The sequence below is a fragment of the Rhineura floridana genome, chromosome 6 (genome assembly GCF_030035675.1).
Source record: "Rhineura floridana isolate rRhiFlo1 chromosome 6, rRhiFlo1.hap2, whole genome shotgun sequence".
Lineage (NCBI taxonomy): Eukaryota > Metazoa > Chordata > Lepidosauria > Squamata > Rhineuridae > Rhineura > Rhineura floridana.
Genome location: NC_084485.1, coordinates 15,471,994 through 15,485,366, shown reverse-complemented (window position 1 = coordinate 15,485,366; position 13,373 = coordinate 15,471,994). Strand labels below are relative to the sequence as shown.

The 13,373-nt window shown below is 43.2% G+C and overlaps 1 protein-coding gene across 2 annotated transcripts in view; it reads right to left on the bottom strand.

The window, feature by feature from the left end:
- The window catches only part of LAMA5 (laminin subunit alpha 5), a 255,687-nt gene that overhangs the window by 24,910 nt on the left and 217,404 nt on the right, over positions 1-13,373 (bottom strand). For both annotated transcript variants that reach the window (XM_061631076.1, XM_061631077.1), the window contains exons 51-57: positions 13,110-13,221; positions 10,708-10,878; positions 9,464-9,660; positions 7,284-7,400; positions 6,302-6,456; positions 4,277-4,418; positions 3,408-3,510 (exon numbers count right to left, since the gene is read on the bottom strand). In XM_061631076.1, coding sequence (XP_061487060.1) covers positions 3,408-3,510; positions 4,277-4,418; positions 6,302-6,456; positions 7,284-7,400; positions 9,464-9,660; positions 10,708-10,878; positions 13,110-13,221 — 997 coding nt within the window. The remainder of the gene's footprint in view (positions 1-3,407; positions 3,511-4,276; positions 4,419-6,301; positions 6,457-7,283; positions 7,401-9,463; positions 9,661-10,707; positions 10,879-13,109; positions 13,222-13,373) is intronic.

Below are 13,373 nucleotides of genomic sequence, written 5' to 3'. Positions count from 1 at the left end.
CCTTGCAATGGGACATGGTCTTTGGCTTTAGTTCCTGTTCCGGTCTATCATCTGTTGTTTCACTGAGCAGGCCCTTCCCATCACGAGGAAGGTCTTCTGTGTGAACACTGGCATCCCATGAGGACCACAAAGTGCAGCCAAGCATGTCGGCAGAGAGAAACGTTGGTAGGCATGGATTCTGAACCACAGACTGCCCATATGCTGATCTGCTGCTTTGTCAGGTTTGGATCATCATCGCGGAAGACCCTCACTAACTCCTGCTGGTCTTTAGATAGGCAGTTGAAAGAAGAAGAAATATTTTCCCAAAGAAACAAGTAGCATCTTGACATTCAGCCCTGGTAATTGGCAGCTCTAAGAGATAGAGCAGCCACAGAGTACATTTTCCTGCCAGCGGCATCAAATTTCCAGCCACCTCTGTCGGTCAGTACTACATATACATGCTGGCTTGTTCTCTGTTTTGAATGAGCAGCCTCAGCAATAATGGGAGTTCGGCACTTTGTGTGTGTGTGTGAATAGGAAATCACTACCTGTTTCTTACACCTTATATAAATGTTTGATACGCTTGGGGGTTGATGGTGCTGAAAGCATCCCCCAGGAAGTCTTTATAACCTGCCTGAGAGCTGGCAAAATTGTTGTAGCACCCAGGACTAAGTACGCATGGCATCAAAAACAGGGGTTTGGAAAAGCCGGAGTAGGAAGCTGCACTTCCAGGCCAAGTGCCTGTTTCCATTCACAGAACTGCTGTTCATAAGGGTCAAGCTTCTTCTGATGGGGACATCACTGACTGGTCATTAACAGCCAGCTCTCGGAAAAACACCGAAGGGGTCTTTGACAAGGCCAGCTCCAAATGAGGGCACCCACAGAAGCAGTGTCATAGCAACAGCTGCAGCTGTAGTGGGCTCCAGCAAATGGCATGCCTTAGTCACTGTGCTGTAATTGCAGACCCTGATACTGTCAGACGGGGGGGGGGGGGCTGCAAGTGCCACACATGAAGATGCTACACAGGCTTGGGTGCCCTCCCACACAGCTTTGCTTGAAGCCCTGCAAGGTCATTAGAATGGCCACTGTGGCTGGTGGGCTGTCAGCCCCCATCAGTGCTGATACCGACAGCAGAAAGTATTCTAAACAAGAAAGCGGTTCTGATGACTTCCCAGGAGGATCCCTCCGCTTGTGCAGCCTCTGAGACGGGCTCCCGTCTTGGATGAAACTTTTTCAGTTTTAAATCCAGTCAGAAGGGTCTTTTTTGACTGGGGATAATTTTCCTGCCAGCGGCATCAAATTTCCAGCCACCTCTGTCGGTCAGTACTACATATACATGCTGGCTTGTTCTCTGTTTTGAATGAGCAGCCTCAGCAATAATGGGAGTTCGGCACTTTGTGAGATTTCCCACACAGCTTTGTTGTGATTGTTGGAGTCTGGAATTCGTCAGAATTGTCTGTGAAAGAAGGTCTTCCAGCAGCTCAGACGGAGCGAGGATTTCTAGCTAGCTCAGATGAATAAGTGACCCGTTTTTTTTTCTTTAAAGAAAAATGGTCTAACAGGCAAGCATTCTCCTGTCTACGCTTATTACTTTCTTATCTATACAGCTAAAGAGATTTGTCAAAGAACCAGCAATTAAGAAAACCTGGGTGAGTCAAAACTTTCCTTCTCTTTTACTCACGGAACTAAGGGGGAAGAAAATAAAAATAGCCTATCTTTTTTTATTGCAAAAAGCTGACATGGAAAATAGCATTATAAAGATTACAACGGATGAGGGTTTTCTTTTTGATTTATAAGACTTTTGTGTAATATATGTCTGGGACTATTTTTTCTGATCTACTTTTTTTTTTGACAAATCTGCTCATTCTTTCTGCTACTAGTTATTTGGACGCTGTGAACTAAAGCTGTTTTTGCACTTCTGGGCATATAAGAGATAAGGGCTGTCTAGAGTGTGACGCCAGTTGGTTTGAAAGATTAACTCCTTTGTAACTGGATAAAGAAATAAACTGCTCTTTGCTTGGGACACTGAAAATTGAAGGAGTTTTGTTCCTTTGGCTTTAAGAATGACAATTAAGAAGATCATGGATGTACAAGAAGGGACTTTATCTTTAGACATGTTTAAGAAAATAATGAATGGGATTAACTCAATAAAACAAGAACTGAGAAATAATAGTCAAGCGTTGAGAATTGAATTTGACGAAATGAGACAGGAGCTGAAAGAAATTCAGGATTCTATGAGAAAGGAGAATAAAGATAGATCTGGAAAACCTAAAAAGGATGAAAGAGAAATTAAAGGCAAGGTTCAATCTATGGAGATTGGATTAAATATGGACATGGAAAAAGATTTGGATTTCCTGGCTGTGATGGATCCTGGAGACAAATATTACAGTTTGGAACTCAGCGCTGTCCCTGAAGGAATTGAAGAGATTGGAGATAAAGATATTATCGGTTCAAAAAAATTCCTGGACTGGAAGGATTTGATGGAACTTGAAATGGAGAAAGCTAACAGAATTAATCCCTGTTTTGTGTCAATGGAAAAATCTTCAAGAGATGTGCTAGTGTATCATGTAAAAAAGAGGAACAGAGATGCGGCTTTGCAACAATACTTCAGTGATACGTTCGGAATTGATGGCAAGAAAATATCTGTGAAAAAGGAAATTCCTATCAGACTCTTATTATATGACTATGACAGCAAGATTATTGGGCGCGTAAAGATGGAAGATGGAACCAATACGGATAATGGAAGAAGAGCGATTTGAAATTACTGGACTTAGTAGACTTGATGAGTTGGATTAATTGACATGTTTATCTAGAAAAAATATTGATGGACATATATCTCAAGGATTGGAAACTTCTCTTTGACTTTTTGTGGAAGAATAAAATGATATGATGTTAATGAGATTTGTAACCAATTAAGATAACCGCTGGAGGAAGGTGATTTTATAATCTATTAAGATACAGGCTTGTTATATATTATAGACTTATAGCTGAACTACGACAAATCGGAAGTCAATTTTTTTTATATATTTTTTTCTCTTTTTATTGTATTAGTTATGGATTTGTGTTTTTTCTTTTGGTATTGTTTTGGTTTTGAAAATTTGAATAAAAATTAATTGAAAAAAAAATAAACAAGAAAGCGGTTCTCTAGAAGCTACTGGTGTGCTGGTCAAATGAAAACTGGAAAGGTGAGAGTCACACCCCTTGATACATGTGCATGGAGAGTGTGGTGGGACACCTACCAAAACTCTTAGTTTAGCTTGAGAAGTTTCCTGAATGAAGATCTACCCAGGCACAGAACCCATACACGTGACTGTACAGAGAGGATAAAGGAGGAAGCTCGCGTTCAAGGGAAGCGCAACCCTTCCTATGGACAATTACTTGTGAGGTTGATATTGGTCTGTAGAGGGTGCTGCTGATTTTTCTCTTACCTCCGCTGAGCTTTCTCTGCTCCCTCTTCACAGCTTCTTCTAAGGCCGTGCTATTTTTCTTCATCTCTTTTGACCTGGCCCCAAGATCATCCAAGATGACACTCTGCAAACACAGAAGACACTACTGTTCAGCCCTTACCTGCCAAGCGACCCACAAAGAATGTTCAGAATTCTTGGCTCGTACGGGGCAGTTCATTGGCCCTCCCCTTGTGGATCCCAGTCCCTTATTTCTCTGCTTATTGACCCCCACTACCCCATGATTCCCAATCCTCTGCTCTCACAGATGTTTGCAATGAGGACAGAATCTCCATGGCTGAGTGGGTGGCACTCTTTCAAAAAAGCTCTTGCCAATTCTGCCAATAGAACTGAGCTGAACTAGCATTTAAAGAGCTCAGTTCAATATATTCATTGGATTTATGTAACTGAGAGAAGCATGTGCAATTTGGTCTCGTTCACTGGCTTTCCGGGCTTGGCCAATCTGCATTTGCAGAACTCAGTGTAGGGAGAATACATAAACAAACAGGAGCAGGCTGGCTGCCAACAGTCCTGCCCTGGCAAGAGGCATCAATTTGCCTGGTTCTCTCTCCTCTTGCCTGCCAGGCTGGTTCTCTTCCAACAAGTGCTGTAAACAGAACTGTCTGTCTAAAATATATCTGGGGAAAGGGGGCAAATCATGTGAGAAGGAACCAGTTCTCTCTGAAAAGTCACAGCTGCTGCTGCACTAGGCAACCCAGCACAATCTTGGTTAAGCAGGTGAGCACAGGACAGATAACTGAAGCTGCACTGCATTCTTTGACAACAAGGTCTTGGCAGGTGTGCAAGCTGTAGGCAGGAGTTTAAATGTCTGTTGGGGGAAAAGAGACCCATACCGTCAAAGCTTCACCGGCAGCATGATTAGCTTCATCAGCTGCACGCTGTGCATTCCTCACTGCCTCAATGATGCTGGCATAGGCATTGGAGGCATTGATTGCTCGCTGAATAAATCCATCCTGGTTTGTGCCATGGATGATGCTGTTTCCGGAAGACAAAATATGTAAATAAAAAAAAAAGGATGCTTGCCAAGAGTCCTGTTGCAGCCCACCTGCCACATCAAAGCTGAAGGGCTCAAAGGCACTGTGCTTTGGGGTCCTCTCAGCATCCTAGGCCAGAGAGCAACTTGCTGAGGAACCTGCCAACTGGCTCACGTCAGGAAAACTACTTCTTTTTCATTGTTGTTTCTCATTTTCAAATTAGTGTGCAACAATACAGTGCTAATTCTGAATAGAAAAACAAAGTACTAAGTAAACAATATAAATCTCCATTCCCCCATGAGATCCAAGCATATAGACCATTAAAGCCAGGTAAGTATGTTGAGTACAGATAATGATCTGAGTGTCTCTAGCATTCCTGAATGAATCTCTGCCATTTTCTTTTTTCCTCTTTCTTCATCTCAACAGGTTTCCATGAAACCACCTTCACAAGTGGCAAGTTACAGCTTCCTGGAATCCATTGCCGTTCCCTTAGCAACGCTGTGCCTTTAGAAAACTAACCAGTTAGGTTCTAGAAAGAGATACGGGCCGCCCCAAAATGTCTCATTCTTCCTTTGCAACCACTATTATGAGAAAGAAGGAAAATCATGGATCAAAGAAAACACAGGTATCCAGGAGTTTTGGAGTCTGCATGGTTGCAACCACACCGGGAATTACAAAATGTCACTTGGAAATGCAGGACCTGGTAGCTATGGCAGAATTGTGAACATCTCAATCAAGCCTCTCGGTTTGTTTTCACCTTTGTAGAGAAAAACACTGAAGTACTCAGATTCTTTCTTTTAAATATTCAGAAACAAAAGATTTCAGGGCCTACCTAACTTTATTTATTACATGTCTATCCCACCCTTTCTCCCAAAGGAGCCCAAGGTGACAAACAACAGGTGATAAAACAATAAAAAACATATTAGAAACATCACATCTTAAAAACAGTTCCAATGCAGATGCAGACTGGGAAAGATCTCTTTCCAGGTATGGGGCTGTTACGATGTGGCTGCAAAGGAACAATCAGGAACCTTAAACTGCACTCCTGATTGTTCCTTGGCAAGCAAAGCTTACTGCTGGTGCCCATCAGCTAATTGGCGCTGACAGCAAGCCCTGGTGTTTATGTGTGTTTACAGCAAGCTCTGCTGGATCAATGCTGACAGCAAGCCCCAAAGCAAGCTCCAGGATCAGGGCTTGCTGTAAGTGCAAACAATGTTCCTCGGCAGGGATGTGGGGAAAAAAATATTTTGGGTCATCTGGTGTCATTGTGACAAGTGACTGACAGGTGGGTGGCCTTGCCTACCTCTCAAAATGGCCAGATCCTGCTCCCCACCCCTGCTGTAAAGGTATAAAAGGTAAAGGTGTCCACGCACTTATAGTGCGAGTTGTTTCCGACTCTTAGGGTGATGTCTTGCGATGTTTACTAGGCAGACCGTATATATGGGGTGGGATTGCCAGTTCCATCCCCGGCCTTTCTTTACCCCCCAGCATATGCCGGGTACTCGTTTTACCGACCATGGATGGATGGAAGGCTGAGTGGACCTCGACCCCTTTTACCGGAGATTCGACTTCCTCCTTCCGTTGGAATCGAACTCTGGCCGTGAGCAGAGCTTCGGCTGCGTTACCGCCGCTTACCACTCTGTGCCACGGAGGATCTTTGTAAAGGTATAAAGAACATCTATTTTAAAAATGCACAAATATAGAGCTCAACTGCTGTTGCACAAGGGCCACCAGGCACAATACCTCTTTTTCAAAAAAGGCCAACAAGTCTAGGTAATCTATAAGCAAGAACTTAAGCTATGTATTAGAAAGAAACTCACAGGACAGAAACTCAGCTGAGCTAGAAAATGAGACCTCATAGCACAAGAAAACAGGAACTGTTACCTGGACAGGTTTCTTGCCAGTTCATCTAGAAGCTTTGCATGCTCTTCAGCCGCCTCAACAACAGGGATCTTGGTGCTGGCAAGAGAGTACTCCTTTGCCTTCTCTGACAAGGGGTATTTGGCTCCATCCAGCTGGGCTGCTAACTTCTCAGATTCCTACAGGACAACAGTTGAGCTGTCAAACATGTGAAAATCCTCTCCTGCTCCTGATGTCTTCAGGAAATAACTCTGCTTGTTTTCCCCCTCATTGGGGGCTATGGTGTAAAAAACCCACTCACTGGAGCTATGTGGGGATCTAAGGACTCCTATAAAGGCAATTCAGACACGGGGAATTTTACCTACTTCTGGACTTTGTAGGCAAGAATAAGTTTTTTTAAAAAAAGACCAGGGGAAAGAAGGGGCAAGTATAGGAGCTGGCTAGGATTACCCCAAGAGGCAAACTTCACACTTGGAACAAATTTTGTACTGGAACTCTTAAGAAAACAGACACCAACTTGGGGATGGAAATTGTCTTCTTTTGATGTGCTTCATTTTTCTACCCAGCACGTACTTCTGTGCCTATTATTGACAAGGTAATCAGAGAATCATAGAATAGTAGGATTGGAAGGCGACTGTGAGCCCATTGAGTCCAACCCTCTGCTCAATGTAGTAATCCAAATCAAAGCATTCCTGACAGGTGCCTGTCCAGCTGCTTCTTGAATGCCTCCAGCGTTAGAGAGCCCACCACCTCCCTAGGTCATTGGTCCCATTGTCGTACCGCTCTAAGACTTAGGAAGTTTTTCCTGATGTTCAGCAAAAATCTGGCTTCCTGGTATTTGAGTCCATTATTCTGTGTTTTGCGCTCTGGGATGATCATTGCTAAAAGACCATCCTGTTTGCCTTCTCTTCCTCACCTCACAAGCAGCAGCTTCTAGTAACTCACATCATCTCCCCACTCCCAACCTTTCAGTCTCGCTGAAAAGCCTGAGTTCTGCACCACTTACCTCCTTGGCATTTTCTATTATCTGCAGGAAGTCAGAGACCTGGGCAAGGGAGTCTTCAGCCATGTGCAAGGTATCCTGGACCAGGCCATACTGTTCCTGCAGTTCCTTGCTCTTTTGCTGCAATATATAGAGATACCCATAACGTTAACTACAGCAGCTCAACTTAAAAATCCAGCATCTCTTATACTTCCCAAGGGCCATCATCATAATCTGGTACAGAGCACTTCTATAACGCACACTCTTCCTGCAGATCCTCATCCCCTTGTTTCAGGATGTAGGTGTAGAACACGTCTCATCCTGAGTCCATAAACTGAACAGAGGAACGTCTTGACACTAGCAGCCTCATTGGAAATGTCATAAGCCAGGAGTTTCACCACCAAATCGGCACCATTATTAGTTTATAATTTACAGAGGCCACATAAAACTTTCAAGAACATGGTGGCACGTACCAAGAACAACTGACACATTTCCATTTCCTCTAGAATGCCACCTGTGCAATTTCTGGCCTGAGGCTGGAAGCAGCAGTCCCCATAATGTTGTAAGAGATTGCTGTCAGTTGGTTACTCTGGATCTCAACTTGCTCCTGACCCAGAGCTTGGAAAAGTTACTTTTTTGAACTACAACTCCCATCAGCCGCTGATGGGAGTTGTAGTTCAAAAAAGTAACTTTTCCAAGCTCTGACCTGACCTACAGTTTCTTCACTCTCCTGGGGGTGGGGTGGGGATGCAGTACCTGCTGAAAACCTTTCTGTTCCACCAGGCTTATGGAGGCAATTAATAAGATTTATTTTTTTAGCGACAGAACCTTTGTTTTTATTGTATTTTTAAATGTTTTTATTCTGTGGCTTTTTTTGTTTGTTTCTTTTTTAATGTGTTGTAAACTCCTTTGATGTTTTAACAAAATAGCAGTATACAAAGATTTTTTGTAAATAAATAAATAAATCCCTTCACATATTTTGATATGTCTCCTTTCACTGGCTGAACTGCCTGTGAGCTGGCCAAGTATCCCTGGAGTGCAAACCTCAAAATATTAACAACTGCTACTAAGGAAGCACAGAGTTGTATCCAACTAAGTCTTACTCAGCACAGACCCACTGAAATTAATGGAACTTAAGTTAGTCATGTCCATCCATTTCAATGGGTCTACGCTGAATAGGGAGAGCACTGGATGTAATCCTACCCTCAAAGGGAAATCAGCTGAGGGCCTTTCAGGAAGCAGCAAAAGTGCATGTCTGCTGGTGGGGAGGGAAGACTGTGGAGCCGCTGAGTCATGACATCATTTGATGAAAGGCATTACATCAGACTGGGAGGGGACAGGAGAAAAGAGAAGGTAGCTGCCACCACCACTTACTCTGCGCCCTCTGAAAATATGCAGAACTGCCCCCATCTGCTATAGAAATTCCCAACACTACTGCCCCTCTCTAGCAGCATGAAAATGGAGGCTGTGAAGCAGGACAGACTTTTCCATCAAATAGTAGAGTTGGAAGGGGCCTATAAGGCCATCAAGTCCAAACCCCTGCTCAATGCAGGAATCCAAATCAACGCATTCCTGACAGATGGCTGTCCAGCTGCCTCTTGAATGCCTTCAGTGACGGAGAGCCCACTACCTCTCTAGGTCATTGGTTCCATTGTTGTATGGCTCTAACAGTTAGGAAGTTTTTCCTAATTTTCAGCTGAAATATAGCTTCCTGCAGCTTGAGCCCATTATTCAGCATCCTGCACTCTGGGATGATCGAGAAGACATTGTGGCCCTCCTCTGTGTGACAACCTTTCATGTACTTGAAGAGTGTTATCATATCTCCCCTCAGTCTTCTCTTCTCCAGGCTAAACATGCCCAGTTCTTTCAGTCTCTCCTCATAGGGCTTTGTTTCCAGTCCCCTGATCATCTTTGTTGCCCTCCTCTGAACCTGTTCCGGTTTTTGGCTCGGCACTAAAGGTTCCAAGTCCAAGGTTCCGGTTTTGGTGTACAAAGCCCTATGCAGCTTGGGACCAGGATACCTGGAAGATTACTGGGATACAGTTCTAGTAGATAAACGTGACACCATGTCTTGGGATGCAGACTTCATACCAGACAAATTTTACCCACCATCAAAGCATCAGGCAATTTTAATTGCAGCTTAGCAACATGAAATTGCCTCTGGCACAGCAGCTCATTCAGCACTTCAAGCTCCCTCCTCGTACCTGGGTTTCCTCCAGGTGATTACGGTTCAGGCTGTTGAGGTCCTCTGTCTGACGGGTTTTATTCACAGCTTCATTCAGGGCATCTCGCAGGTCCATCAGCTCTGAACTGTACTGATCCAACTGGCCATTGATTTGGTTCACCAGCTCTTGGTTGGACTCCAGCTTGCTGAAAAGCTCAGTCTTCACGTGATCCAGCACTGACAGAGTGAGAATGCAAAACAGTTACTGTTCAGTGTCGACAAGTGTTGCACAGGTCAAAACAGAGGGGGGGGGAGAGATACAGTCTGTACAGTTTAAACACACTGCTCATTAATTAATTTCTCTTCTTCCAACTCCAACTTACCAAGCAGAAGTAAGTCAAGTCACACCTTGATTTGTGTGCATGCTGCATCTTGAATGCTTCTGAACATTCATATTCTGCACATATATAACAAAACACTGAACTGTGCTCCTGACATCGGGCACACACTGAAGCTATCAGGATGTCACCACCCATCTTTTCAAAATCATTATTTTTCTTGTCATGACTTGGCTACACCTTTGGAATCTGGAGGAACTCCAGTAAAGATTACAAGGTGAGAGCTTCTAACATCCAGGAATTTAGTCTAACTCCAGGCAAATCCCATGCTTTGTCAACGTCAATGGAACTGATTCCAGATATATATTAAGATAAAACAATAATGCAGCATAGTCCAAATCTCAGGGTGACATTACATAATCACAAAGAATGTCCTCACAGTTCATACATAATCGTTTATATTTTAACAAATCTAAAGTTTTGACCAAATCCAATGTTTTCATCTTTCAGAGATATTACTAGGGGCCAGGAAACCCAACTTCAGCACAATGAATTAGGTAATTGTAGAGAAAGGAGTTTTGTGTAATTTGGATTGTTAATAAGTTGGAGATACAGAAGACTTTTTTTGTGGTTTGTTACCAGACTTAAGCATTTGGCATAGGGCAGGTAAGGAATCTTAACAGATAAAATCGCCACAGAGGTTTCTTACAACTTTAAAAACTCTACATTCTGTAAGCTTTAGGTCAGGATTGGCACAAACAACAGTTCTGCAACTGCAATGTGCAAAGTCAGCCTGGTGTGATTAAATTTATAACCCTCCTTGTGTCTACAACCAAGAATTCACATGCCAGCGCTCCTGACCAGATCATCTGAAGGAACGAGACCTTGGAACAGCCAAACCCTCCCCACACATAGACTGCCTGTTTGCCATCTCTACTATACTCACATTTCTGGGCTTCATCATGTTCCTCAACAGCTGTTGCCCTTTGGAAACTAAAATCCATGGCCTTCATATGCCTCAGTATCGCATCTACCTCAGCCATCTTCTGCCGGAACTCTTCTGTGGAGGTGGTGCTGTCATTTGCAGTGGTAAAAGTCTCCATCTGGCATACAAGTTCTACACAAAAAGCCAACCAGGATTTTTTTTTAAATGAAGTGAACAAGTAAATTTAGTCCTTTTATACACAACACATGAAAAGCACTTTTATTGTTATTATTTTAACACATTTGTAATCCACCATTTCTCCAAAGAGTTCAGACTTACTTACATGGGTTTATCTCATTTTATCTTCACTATAACCCTGTGGGGTAAGGTAGACTGAGAGTGACATGTCCAAGGCCCCGAACAAGCTTTATAATTGCACACTGCAGGGATCTGAAACTGGGTTTACCTCACCCAATAAACCCAACACTCTAGTGACTACACCATACTGAGAATAATCTGTCCGATTCAAAACATATATTTGCATACATGAGGGGTAGTTTTCCCCCCCCAAAGGAAAACCAGTAATTGCAGGGTTCCACATCGATTGTCAGCTTCTGTGTTGAGTGCCAAATTACTCTTGAAATTTTGTACACATGGAACCACAGAAATAATTTAGCTTCATATCTCACGAATTCTAATTAGTTTTTCCTCCCTCTTTCATAATGAGAACCCAGGACCATCCAATTAAGCTGAATGTTGGAAGATTTGGAACAGACAACAGGAGAAACTTATTTACATGGTGAATTGTTAAAACTATGAAATTTGCTACCACAAGATGAAGGGATGACCACCACCTTGGATGGCCTTAAAGGGATTTAGAGAAATTCATGTCAGGATAAGGCTATCAGTGGCTACCAACCATGATGGCTATGTACTACCTCCAGCATCAGAATGCCCCTGAATGCTTGCAGGCTTTCCACAGGACACGGGGAACACAGGATGCTGGATTAGATGGGCCTTTGTCCTGATCTAGCAGGCCTCATCTTATGTTTGAAATGTTTTAACCTATGCTGGAAACCTCTTAGAAATTTGTTTAAATGTAAGCAAAGTATACATTGTCCAAATTAATAAATAACAGTTCTTATCTATCTACTTTACAAGACAGTCTCCCTGCCTCATCCAATGAAGCTTTTTTTTTTAGTCTGTTCAATAATTTCTGCAGGCAAAAGGCTTACAAGATACCTAGAGCAGCCTACAATTCCATGTTTTTACAGGTGAGTACTACCATGCTACGCCTGTGGCCAGGTTGGGGGGCGGGATCACAATGTGAGATAGACTTACACCTGTGTCAACTCACAAGTAAGACATGGGAATGCCCCCAGGCTACAGAAGGAGCTCAACATACCCACATCTTCACTCAAGATTAGGCTTGCCAGAAATGCTTCCCATGTTATTGTGTTTGCTATGTGACCAACTTTCAGGTACATGCCTGAGAAAGAAAATGACAGGACAAAGTGGCCCTTGGGCTCTGATTATCTCCTTCTTCATGCAACTCAGAGGTCTCTAGTAATCCGTAATGCTGGTCTATGGCCAGTGCCTCCTAATGAAAGGGTTTTTAAAACTTTCCCCCCTTTTTGAAACCTACATTTGACATGCTCTATCCTGCACTGTAAAATGGAAACTTTAGTGGCCCGTCTCACAAGGCTTACTGGGAGGCTGAATAAGGGTTGTAAAGTCCCTTGTGTGCTAAAACAAACTACATTGCTCTTGCTTATTCCAAGGTAGCTGTAGTGCTTCTCTTAACAGTATACAGTCATTATTCATCTCTACACAAAACATGTTGTTGTGCCTTGACCAAAGGAGACATTTGAATGTTACCTTTAGCTGCACTGAGTGTCCTTTCTATGAATGGCTTCAGTGCAGCTGGAGTTAATGTTTAAATGTCTCAACCCAACAACATAGGAGAGGGCCAGTCATGTGAGTCTTTCCCACATAATCAGCACAATGTCAGTCACGTGGTTGGGATCCACACAATTTCACTCACCTGCCCCATTGTGTCATTCAAATGTTATTCTAGCCATAGGGGCTGCTCATGGAAAGTGGCTCCCACAAAGCAAGGTAACATTTAAAGGAGACACAGTGAACGTGTGGCCCTCCAGATGCTGCTGGACTACAGCTTCCATCATCCCTGATCACCGACTGTGCTGGCTGCAGCTGATGGGAATTGCAGATCAACAATGTAAAGGGCCCACTTGTTACCCACCCTGATTAAAGTATACTCAGATCTCTTACTGAACAACGACATGGTTGTTATCTCAAATTGTTTTTTGTCTGTCACAGGTGGTGCCACGTTGGGGTTTCCCCAAGTGACACCTTTTCAAAGCAGGAAGACAGAAACCTCAAAGCTACAGATTGTGCCTCACCATCAATTTTGTTCCGAATTTTAGTGATATCTAGAACAAGGCTCTCTGCTTGTTGGTAGTTCTCTTCTGTGCTTTCTGTTACTTGATTTGCTTTCCTGTGGGTCATTGTTGCCTAAAAAACAAAAATGCTGGTTTAGATGAGATCCAAAAAGGCTCAAGACACTGGGGAGAATCAATGAAATTGGGAAGCAGGATTGCAGCTTTTGCGATCTTTTGCCCAAAAGCAATCACATTTGCTTGAGATGCTTCTCTTCCAAATGCCGT